The sequence below is a fragment of the Aptenodytes forsteri genome, unplaced genomic scaffold, assembly GCF_000699145.1.
Source record: "Aptenodytes forsteri isolate BGI_AS27 unplaced genomic scaffold, ASM69914v1 Scaffold46, whole genome shotgun sequence".
NCBI lineage: Eukaryota > Metazoa > Chordata > Aves > Sphenisciformes > Spheniscidae > Aptenodytes > Aptenodytes forsteri.
Genome location: NW_008794774.1, coordinates 6,907,701 through 6,919,691, shown reverse-complemented (window position 1 = coordinate 6,919,691; position 11,991 = coordinate 6,907,701). Strand labels below are relative to the sequence as shown.

Here is an 11,991-nt window from a genome sequence, read left to right as displayed (position 1 = left end):
AAAGTCCTTGACTAGTATAAGCACGACTTAGCAACGACTAAAACATCAGTGTGTTATCAACATTATTCTCATCCCAAATCCAAAACGCAGCACTGTACCAGCTACTAGGAAGGGAATTAACTCTAGCCCTGCCAAAACCAGGACACCACTTTTATATTCACACATGCAAATAGACCTGAATAGGGAGGCTTATGGAAAGTAAAGGGAAAAAAGTCAAGAGCTGAAAAAATCCTTTAGTAGTGTTTTCATCTCTTTTCCTTTCTGGATCAAAAATAGATTTAAAACTGCTGCAAGAGAGGGATGCACAGCTTATAAGGTTATAAATCAACACCCTGAATTCTTTTTTCCTCCTCACACACACTGAAAAACTTTTCCATCCCACACACTGAAAAACTGCAATTCAGTGCAAGAAACAAGCTAAAATAAGACCTCTGATTTGTTTTTAGATAAAGGTTTCTCAAAGGATATAAACTGACATTTTTCCCTTCCAATCTTTAAGCTTTCTTTTCTTAAAGTTTTCAAACAACTCTGGTAAACACTTTTTGTTTGGTAACACAGAGAGCATACTACATGAATTTCAAGATTGTTTATTTCTGTATTTATGCTCTCCTTTTATCATTCAAAAGCGTCCCTGTAATTTTTCTCATAATTTGTCCCAAAATGAGCAAGGACTGCTAAAAAATAACTGTGTGCATTATTTTGAATTTTAAAAACCTGAAGTTAACATCAATAGACATGTATCCAATACTCTGTACTGTATGAATGAGAACAGTTGTTACAATAATGGCTTTGGAAAGCGAGTATCTCAAGAAGTTGCATGCAACTGTGTGATGTGTGTGATTATTAACACTAGTATTGTTCACAACAGAACTGGCATGCTGACATCCTACAGCTAAAATACCCTGCCGTAACACAAAAGATAAGCACAGTTGTATATGCCAGATACATCAATGGGCAACAGAGTTTTAAAATTTCATTCACTGAAAGGAGTAGCTTTTTATACAGAAGTAAAAGAAATGTAGTTTGTAATTACATGTAGTAATAACAGAAGAGGTAACAGGCTGTATCAGTATGACAAGCTGCTTACTTTGAACATTGCTGTCAAAGAATTAACCAGATGGTTGCCTGAACCGTCTAACTTTTCAAGGACGCTTCATTAGTGGTTTGTCTCTAAAATATTCTCACTTATGCCTGTGTGCCATCCCCGCTCTTCCCTTCCTAACAAAACCAAAACCCAATATTACAGCTCAGCATGTGCATCAGAAAAGAACTTTCCATGAAATCTGTGAGGCAAAAGTTAAAACAAACCTAAATTAATGCTTAAATAGATTTTGTAGGTAGGCCTACCATCAGCGGCTGGATTTGCAAGTGTGGTAATTTTATTCAGGAAACCCAAATTCCGCATCAGGATGCTCAGATTAGCATGTGGATATATAAAATGAACACTTGTGTGCTATATACTGATTTGAGAGACCATATGGAGCCTTTGACATCCTCTGTGGGTGTCCACTTTTCAAAAATGAGTTCTCCTTTCCTCTTAGAGTCTCTTTTCTAAAGCATATTTTATCTCCACATAATGGAGATGGTTTGACTGCATTTATTTGTACTATACCAAGCTGTATTTAGCTCCTTGAGACCCAGAAGGTCTAGAAAAAATATTTCATGTACAAGGTCTCTGGTTATAAAGTTAGCAAAATCCTTGCTGCCTGGTTATACTCTGGTGTACGCATATGCAGATTTTTATATACTTAAAGTAGATAATGCATTAGTTCAACTAACTCTCAGGTGATTCAATAGCTGACATGTTTTAATGTGTGTTTAGTGCCTTATTAATACCTGCTCACATTAAGCCAGTATACATTAAAATCCTTACTATAACATCAATAATGTTGCTGGCAGTGCACCACAGGTAGGTGTGCCCTTCGGGAATTTTGTACCTGGCTTTTTGTTCAGGTGTTTTGAACAATAACGGGTATTTTTCCTGTACTAATAGCGTATTTCCCCAATGGCTCTGTAAAGGCCACAAACATCACTGTCCACTTCTTGCAGTAAGGGATATTGAGAGATTGAAAGGAAAATGACGTGACCAAGGTGGCCCAGTGGTTCAGTGGCAGAAATTGAACACCATCTCTTTTGTTACAGCCATACTGCACTGTCCATCCCTTTGTGTTACAGGCCGGAAAAATGGCCTGGTGCACCAGTCCTGCTGTCACTGGACCCATATGGGGCAGTTCATTGTATCTCTGCAAATTCCCATTACCAGCAAAGAGGTACAACTTACATGAACTCTTGTTGCCATACAGAGATGCACTGTTACCAAGGGGACAAGGACAAGATGTTCCTGCACAGATCCAGTTACAGGAGCAGGTTCTGAGTAATCAGATTTAAGCACTGTCAAGAATGAAAGGAAAATCAAAGCTTGCAATGCAGATAAATTTATGTACGAGACAAACGTGATTCATTCAGGTTAAAGGTAAAGTAAAAATGTTGGTAATAATACTGGCTAAAATTAAGACAGTTACTTTGCAAATTATTAAGTGCTCACTATCTTTCAGGATCAGGCTTTTAGAAGAAAACCCTTCATACTTGGATCATTCTTCCTACTTAAAGTCCTGTTTTTCAGACACTGGCATGAAATCAATACAGAAATGTACCAAGAAAAATGTCCTTAAGATTGCTGATAGACAGGAACAGTACCAATCCAACCAATCTACAGTGAAACTACAAAATTCTTTCTCTTCTGTTAAAAGAAAATAGCATATGAACTGAATGAGCCGTGGCTTTTCTCATTTGTCTGTTACCATGACCACAACAGAACCAATTGGTAATAAACTGAGCTCTCTGTCTTTACAAGGCAATCATCACAACAGCTACCAGAAAAGGTGGAGAGAAGTATTGCTGTCTGCTGTCTCTGACTAATTCTTCTAGGAAAATGCTTGGAATTGGCAGCTGCCTATATTTCCAAGAGCGAGGGAGTTGCAGTGAAACAAATCTCAAAAGAATGCTGTCATTAGTTACAAACTAAGCAGGATTATTATTATTATACTCTGGAAATAAAATCCAGCATCTGAAAAAGAATCGGCACTCTCATTACTGCTTTTTAAAAATTTCATCTATATGTGAAGTATATAGCATCATCCATGGAGTCCATTCTTGATTTCATCACCTGTATTATGTACAAGCTTTAAATTTTGCCCTGAGTTTAAATGTTCCACCTTTTAAAATAGGTAATTAAACTGTTAAACCTATTAAAGTACTCTTAGTCTTGAACTGCTGCTTATCAGTTAATTTTACTGGGAGAGGATTGGCTAAGACAGGCTAGGAATACACGTGCTGCAAAGTTACTGACTCGTAATTCTTAGCCATCCGAATTCTGTGGGTGTCTGACTCAGTTAGGCAATGTCTCGTTATTTTGCAAGAACCATTTGGTGTATGTAATCACACTGACAGAGAGCTATTACTGACCACTACAGCTCTTGCTGTATTAATTTTGCATAAGCCAAGGTATGCTTATATCTTGAGTGTTGTATGGTGATTATTCAAATTGCATTGCTATGAGGTGCTGTGTGTGGATTTTGTGACCACCTGCAACAAGCTTATCGCTTCATCATCTCGTTCACCATATGTGTTGCCAGAAAATCCCAGTTTTTACAAGGATTGTAAAAATGTTGAAAGTTGAAAGAGTTGGCTACTAAGAATGGTGATAAAGAAGTGCTAGCTATTTAGTTTAAAAAAAGGAAATTGCTGTTTAGAGTCATTTATCCCTTCCGAACTCAATTCTGCTCCCACTGGTGTCAGATCACTATTTTAACAACCATCTTTGTGTTCCTTTCAAATTGTGTTTCTTTTTAGACTAAGGTCTTCTGTCCCCCAATGCATGTAAAGTTTTGATTTTAAAATTAAAAGTCCGTCTGAGTAGGTTTAAACATCAGAAGCTCATTATCAGATTTTCTGATTTGATAAAAATTTAGAACTCTGTTTTGAAAAAGTAACTCTGTTTGCTCTGTAAAGAGTTAAGAAGCAGTTAAGAAGCAGATCAACCAAAGTACCCTGGGCAGTTCTAGAAACAGTGCTTGTGACAGTAATGGAATTTATATGAAAAGGTTGTTTCCGGGTGCCGTTGTGGTTTTTTATGCCTATATTTAAAGATAATTCACTTAAAACACCTACTGGAACGATTTTCTTACTCCAACAGAAGTTCAGTTATTTATTTATATATGAGGGGGTTTGGGAGCGTTGCTAAATCTGTACCATCTTTAATGTGTGTTCCTATGTGTATTCAGTTGTGGAGTTGTATAGGTCATGTTAGTCAATGTTTACGAGCTCAGTTTTCAGGAGGTGATTTAGCATTATGCAAAGTCCCCACAGGGAGTGAGTAAGTATTCTGTAGCACAGCCTACAGCTGCACCTGCTGCTAGAGCAGATACGGACCTTTTAATTGTCCCGTCCTGTAGATGAGTGTGCACAATTGCCATTGCTGACTTTACCTTTTTCCCATCAGTAATGACCTGATCTCATTCCATTTACATCAGCAGGAAGAGTCTACACAATTTCAATGAGCTGTGGACCAGCCTCGCTCTTTCCTGGTTCAGCTGACAAAAGACAGTGTCATTCCCGCATGACCAGCTCTAATGCCCAGCCCATTTCACTGAGCACCTCTTAGTCCACAGCCACCCATGCTGATCAATTCCTAAACATGAGGCTGTCCCATATAAATGCCTCTTTATCATGGCTTGAGCAAGCTGAATTGGCAAAATCCAAACAGTATTTTCTCTCCAAAAGTCATGTTCAGGGAAAGCCCTGCAGTCCTCTCTGCTCCCACAACACCTAGGAATGACCCACAGGCTAATGAGTCTCCTGGTGCAGCAGGGGCACGTCCTGCAGTGGAGAGGGGTACAGGCAAGGTGCGCTGCCCAAAAATTCTGAGGCCCCTGCAGAGCAAAAAATGGAAGTGGGTTTAGCGAGGACTTAACAGGAAAAGGTAGTGCAAGATAGAGCAGCACCTGGAACAAGTATTCAAAGTGGTATAACTTGCTTCCACAAGAGTCCTGCCGGTTATTCATGAAAATTTGTAGGACTCTGCTAGTGGCACATCAGAAGTCATCTGGGGTGAGGATCTGTGTTCAGAAGGTCGATGCCCATAAAGATTGTGGTTTCATTCAAGACTGGTAGCATCCATTCACAGTACAAATTTCATTTTAAACACTAATTTGATTTAGACAGTGATTGCCTCGTACAGTACTGCAGTCGTGTTTGCTTCCTTTAGTAGTTAACTTCATCTCTTTTTGTTACATAGATCTAGCTAGCCAATAGGAAATATGGATGATGCAAAAGACTGGAAAGAACAGAAACCAAAATAAATAATTAATCTGAATATAACCTCTTCATTGGCTGCAAGAATGCTATCTGTTCAAAGTTTGACATTAGTAAGGGAGACACTGAAAATGAAAATGAAGTTACTTTGCTGTTAAACAGATTTTTTCATTCATTGAAGGGCCTCAGAGTGTGTTGTACATGTTTTTATAACAAACTTCTCTACAAAACAAAGCATGGCAAATACGTGCTTAATGTATCTTCTGTTCTAATTGAGAAAGTGTGTTGTTTTCCCAAGAAAAGTAAATGCCCTAATAAATTTTAGGTGTGTATTTTTTTTAGCTCTGTCATATGGCAGCCTTTGTTATACTGACTGTGAAAGTTGTTGCACAAAGTGATTGATGTATAAATGAAAGGTATGGGTACCTGTTTTAGCAATTTGAAAACATTATTTCTGAATAAGCATGAAGTTATTAATAAATTTAGAAGTCAAACTACCATTCACCTAAACATATATGCAGACTGTGGCATAACAGAATATGATACAAATGAGAACCCAGAACTTGCCATTCATCGTACCAGTTGTTAGGAGGTGTTACTTTACATCCGAAGCGGTTGGAAGAATGAGGAATAGGTAAGTATATACCAGTGTAGGGAGTCGGTTTCTTACCATTCTTGACATTTATTTTGATCATCTGATGATGATCAGAATAGTTGGTCAGAACAGGTTATCAGACAAAATGAGAGGCCACTCTCATTTTGAGAAGCAAATAAGAGTACAGCACGTCAGCCTTCAACATAGGTGTTCACTGTTTCTCTTTGTTTCTGTTTCAGAGGTCAAGAAAATTTTTTCCTATGACATTTTTTGGCTCTATCAGCTGGATTGCATTTTTTTCTTACTTAATGGTCTGGTGGGCACATCAGGTAAGAAGGTGATACTGGTACAAAATACAAGCCCTGCATTGTGTTTTGCACTGTGAGAGGTCATTTAGAATCAGAGTCCATCATCTATCTCATGCTGAGTAGTGCTTTATTTTAGGAGCTGCAACCATGGATGAAGTAAATCACTACTCAGTAAATGGAAAGTAGCTCAGAGAGCTGTGGTTGTCCTGACCACAGGACTTGATCATTCTGGTAACATGAGAGCCATCAGGAGCCGCTTGTCAATACCTACTGGTTCTATCTGACAATCTTATCTTTCTCCTGAAACACGTGGAAATCTGTGAAAACAAATAATTCTCCAATCTTGCCTGTATTCTCCAAGCTAGTTGGCAAGCTCCAGGATAATATTCCTGGTTAAACAGGTTTGCAGCAGAAAGCATTTCTTCTCCGCAGGATGTTTTTTGCTGTTTTTGCTTAAACCCTTTTAGGTTGGAGAGACCATTGGTATTAGCGAAGAGATCATGGGATTGACTATTCTAGCTGCTGGCACATCCATTCCTGACCTTATTACCAGTGTTATTGTGGCACGCAAAGGTTTGGGGGACATGGCTGTATCCAGTTCTGTTGGAAGCAACATATTTGACATCACAGTGGGGTAAGTCCTACGGCAAGAAAATTGTGTCTATTTTAACAACTCCTTTGTTCCTAGCCTGTTGCCGCGGTTTTGCCAAGGTGTTGCCTACAACAATTTTCTGCCATTGATGCTTAAAAAGGAGAGTGATGCAAATATGCAACAAATGTTACTATTTCAAGTGCCTAGAAGTTCGTAGGCATTTGCGTGACAGAATTGTTACAAATTTGTTGCCTAATTCTCTCTTTGATACATTACAGAGCTGCCTAGCCAAGTGAATTGCACTTAAAAAAGTCTGCAAGAGCATTGTTCCAAGAAGGAATTTCTGAAGCTTTTTATGATTTTGTCAGGTTGCTGTTGTTTGCTTATGTTACCACTCATTGTGCTTATACTAGAGCTTTCTTTATAAATGATGGTCGGGAACGATTCATTGCCTCTGCAATATTCAATGTTTGCTGTAATAAAAACAGAATGTCACTGTCTTGTGTAGCTCGTTTAGGCTGTTTTTGACATATGATTTTTTTTATATACCTGGCAAGTCCCAAATTACAAACCAATTCTCTATTAACACAAAGGACCCTTTGTATAGCTCTGACAATGTGAAGCAACATAAGATTGTGCAGAAATGTGCTATTTACACTTTACTGTTTCACAGCAGCTCTACGATAATGATGTGTGGCATGCGGTTGGAATTCAAATTCCTTTTTGACCTTTTGAGACCAAGCTAGATTGGGTCCACAAATGTTGTAATCTCTGCCTCAGTGTTTCAAAAATGCGCAGGAAATATGCAGACAAACGCTGTCTTTATTCCCACATTCCCATCTTCAACACAGTACAGAGGCATGAGAATCATGTCCATACTCTCAGATTCTCCCTCTTTGGTTGTTTCTTGCTATCACACATGCAGAAGAACAGGTCTAGTCATAGTCGTAGTCCCGAACAGTCTAGTCGTAGAACAGATCATGGTTTTCGCTACTGAAAATATACAAGCAACTGCACAGGTACAAAAAGGGATCCTGAAGTTAGAGTGGATAGTAAATGGCTTTTTTACTTCATCTGTTAGCTAATGGCAGTACCTTTGGACACAGCAGAAAAACTGGGCCACTTTTTTCTATTAATCCAGAAGGAGGAAGTGTTTGAAATAACATCTATAAGCAGCAGACCTGCAAAATATATAAAAGCATTATTCACCACCATGTGCTTCAACTTAGAGCATGTAGGGTGCATTACAAAACTTTTCTCTGCTGCAAAGCTTTCTTTCTTTTCTTAAATTTTTTAAACTTCCTGCCAATGGAAATGTTGTCCTGTACCAGCCTGCTAGACCTGTTACATTTACAACAGAAATGGCACAGTTGAGCTGTAGGCTGGTGTAGTTACTACTGAGGCTGTAATAAATTATTCTCTCTTGAGCTGCTTATTCAAAGTTTGAATGTTGTGAGCTTCTGACAGCTCTCTTCATGCTTTCTAAGCCTGCTAAGCTCCGATCAGTGGCTTAAATATTTATTTCAGCTTGAGATCTTCCAGAGGGATGTTGCCTCATTCTGTGGCATCAGAAAACAGAAATGCAATGACAGCAAATACAGAAATAGAAATTAAGCTGGAGTTCAGTTGAAGTTCACATTTTAACACAGGTTTATACAGTAAATGTGGATCAAGGCTTTTAAGGGCCGAATTTTGGGGGCAGTGCCTTGCAGAGTGCTGGTTCTTCGTGGCGAGGACATGTCTTTATGCGACCCACCCTCCTGTCATGCAGGCTCTTGGAAAGAGAGTGGAAGTAGATTCTTCCACAGATGGTCTGAAATCCAGAAACAAATGACAGGGGTCTTCCCGCTCACAGACAGGATGCCAGGTGATTTGTCAGCCAAGGAAAATATAATTCACCAATGTAACTGGTGGAAGAGTGGGGAGGCTAAATCCCATGTGTTCTCCCCAAGAACCACAAGCAAGCTGACAGATTTATGTACGTATTAGAAGAGCTGAAACTCTTCCCGCCTCACTTTATGCAGGAAGCCTCTGGTTGTATTTCGAAGTGCCTCCGGAAACTTTCTAGTGCCCCTTTCTGCATGTCTGCAATGTTTCCAATTTATTTTTCTGTTTCTTGACAGCCTTCCTCTTCCATGGCTCCTGTATGCTGCGATTAACAGCTTTGCCCCAGTGACAGTCAGCAGCAATGGTCTGTTCTGTGCGATTGTCCTCCTCTTCCTCATGCTGCTCTTTGTCATCCTCTCCATCGCTTTCTGCAAGTGGAGGATGAATAAAATCCTGGGCTTTCTCATGTTTGGGCTTTATTTTGTGTTCCTGATTGTCAGTGTCCTTCTGGAGAACAAAGTGATCCAGTGTCCTGTCTCCATCTAGTGGAAAGTGCTGTTTCTCGAGAAAAAAACAACAACATATATTTATTAAAAAAAAAAAAATCAAAATGAGACAGTGAAAAACCACAATGGAAAGCTTCTATGAGAACAACCCATGGATTTGTAAATTTCCTCTCCCTCAATTTTAAAAGAGAGAAAGAAAGGATGCAAAGGGTGGATCTTGGAGCTGAAGAATGACCACTGCTGGACAGTGCAGTCACATGTGAAGGGCTGAGCCCAGCTGCGCTGAGGTTTTCTTTGTCTGCTGCAGAACATCCTCGCCGCTCGGTACTGGAGATGCTGTGCACGCACGGAAATGATGAAAGCTACTGCTTCTCCTATGCCTATAGTACATATCCACAGACTTCTCGTTCTCTGTAGTAGTGTACACAGACACACAGCGTGCTCAGTTCTTAAAGCTCTCATCTTCTAAGGGGAATGCTAATATTAACTTTGTGGAGGCACCACCCCCCACACACCCTGGTATGGGATTTTTCTGATAATCTGCTGAAACTCCTGAGTGGAAAGCATACACTGAGCGCATGAGTCACAGACAGGGAAGAGCTTGCACATCTCTTCATATAAGTGGATTTATATGATGTGATTTCAGCAAAGTCAGGGAGTTCATCAGTGTTTTGATCCCCTGCATCACAGGTCTATGAAGGCAATCAGCAGGATGTTAATGGTGGTTTATTACATCTTGCAAAACTCTTCAGATTCCAGGAACTCTGGCTCTGGCACTGAAGGGGCCACGCTGCCTGGCCATTTTGTAACTGGTGCAGATTTTCATTGCATTCACATGCAAAGGCCAGAATGGGGATACTCCTTCTCTAATAGCAACGCAGCATGCAGAGAGATCATACAACTACTATGTGAACACACCATTTTTTCTAATGCAGCAATACCAACAACAGTACCAATGGCTTTCAGATGCTGTTATCATTATGGGTTTGCCTTTTCATGCCAGAAGAAAAAGGCTAATTTGCTTATGCATAGTATTTCATACAGAAAATAGAAGTAGTTGTAAAGTAGCAGCCTAATTGCTGAAGTGGATAAATGTTTTACAGGCTATCTTTCACTATTAATTGGAGTGTAAGGACCTTCACAGCTACATATAGCCATTGCTGGAAGAGATCCCCGGCTGATGTACACAGCTGGGGCAGTTCATATTTGCTTTTGTAAATCTTGAAACTAGGTGGGAGAAACTAACAATTTAAATATAGTGGAGCTGCAGGAAACCTACATGAAAATTTTTTTAGTATCACTGGAAGTGTGAATGTCTAAAGAAGCCCAGGAAGGAGTGAAAATGCAATATTCTTTTACTGAAATCCTGAGAGAAGGAGAAGGTCCAAACCTAGAACAAAAAAATAAGGAGGGAGAAAGCAACAAAGTGTTCAACATTCCTGTAGTTTGGATGATTAAAAAAAAAAAAAGGAGGACTGGAATGGGTATTAAGAAAGTATTTCAGGTAATCATCATTTGTTCATTCAAGTCTTTTGTGCAGTTAGAGTTCATGAAATTTCAGCGCATTTCTGTGACCTGTTTCAGCATTGTTTTGTATTCGTATCGTGCTCACAATGGCAATGCCATGCTCACAGCTGTGTGACAGAAGGCTCAGCACATCTTGTCTTGTCTGTTTTTCTGTGTTCCATGCTGTTTGCTTCTCACTCATCCCCTTTGTCCTTTACTGTTTTCTTGTTACATGTGTTTGAATATAACAGTATCTGGTTAGAGACTAAGGACTTGAAGAAAAAAATGATAGAGAAAACGGTAAAAAATACATTTTAAAAATTACTAAAATGTTAATATTATGTGATATCATGAAGAAAAAAGTGAGATACTAATGAACAAAAGCAAGAAAACTAGGAGTTACAATGTCTGCTACTCATGTCTCGTCCTAAAGTACTAAATCCTAGCTACATTCAAGAATCAGTATTTGATCTTAACCATACATTTGCAATATCTCTTGCTTCTTAGTGCTTTTTAGTGTGAGCTTCTCTCATTGTGAGCAAAAATTTGTCTGTGTATTTAAGGTCCTTCATTGCTCCAGAATCCTGACCTATCTTAACGATAGTGCCGCCCACCTCTCAACATTTGTTTCTACGGGTCTACACAATGGAAAGATAGGTATATACGTACCTACAGTGCCCTCTACTGACAAGAACAGCAATCTTGAAAAAGCAAATCTATAACCCAAATTCTGAGCTCTAATAAAACAGGTGTCCCAAAATACAGAGCTGACTCCACAGTATAATCTGTCCCAGACGACCAAATGCTTTTATTTCTGATGACAGTGCTCAAAGCAGGCAATCCTTTCCCAAGGGAGCAGAATAAGACAGAGCTATCTAAAAGAGCGTGTGCAGGATGATGATAGGTCTGTGTGTATGCACGCTTACAATATGCAGAGATGCGCAGATTCACTGGTCTGACATTTCAAATCAAAAAAAACAGGGAAGGGCAAGAGTCTGATCTCTGTTCAGTATATTACTCCTTCTTCTTTTTTTTTTTTAATGACTTCGTGGCCAGCGTGGTGTAACTCCCACACTGGAAAGGAAAAAGCCCTGCCTGACCTTGACAGCTGTAAGAGCACTCTGGTGCACTCTGCAAAGTGAGGGCAGCAGCAGCAGAGACTACTGCCCCACTGAGGGCAGGCAGAGAGAAAAGAGGAACCAATCGAAAGTCCTACACACTGGGAATATTTCGGTCCAAAGCTGGCATCAACAGCTTGATGGAAGAATTTTACGTGTAGGGCTAAGGGCTGGTATCCTGTAATGGCATTTGTATATTGTCTTAAAATGTATCTGCCTCATTTCT

The 11,991-nt window shown here is 39.5% G+C and overlaps 1 protein-coding gene across 2 annotated transcripts in view; it reads left to right on the top strand.

Moving 5' to 3' along the window:
• The window catches only part of SLC24A2 (solute carrier family 24 member 2), a 118,755-nt gene extending 109,526 nt beyond the window's left edge, over positions 1–9,229 (top strand). Inside the window, exons 8-10 of one of the 2 annotated variants that reach the window (XM_009274295.1) lie at positions 6,148–6,237; positions 6,684–6,850; positions 8,932–9,229. In XM_009274295.1, the coding sequence (XP_009272570.1) occupies positions 6,148–6,237; positions 6,684–6,850; positions 8,932–9,181 (507 nt within the window). In that variant the 3' untranslated portion in view covers positions 9,182–9,229. The remainder of the gene's footprint in view (positions 1–6,147; positions 6,238–6,683; positions 6,851–8,931) is intronic. The other variant, XM_009274296.1, reaches the window with a different exon arrangement.
• The last annotated feature ends 2,762 nt before the right edge of the window (positions 9,230–11,991 follow it).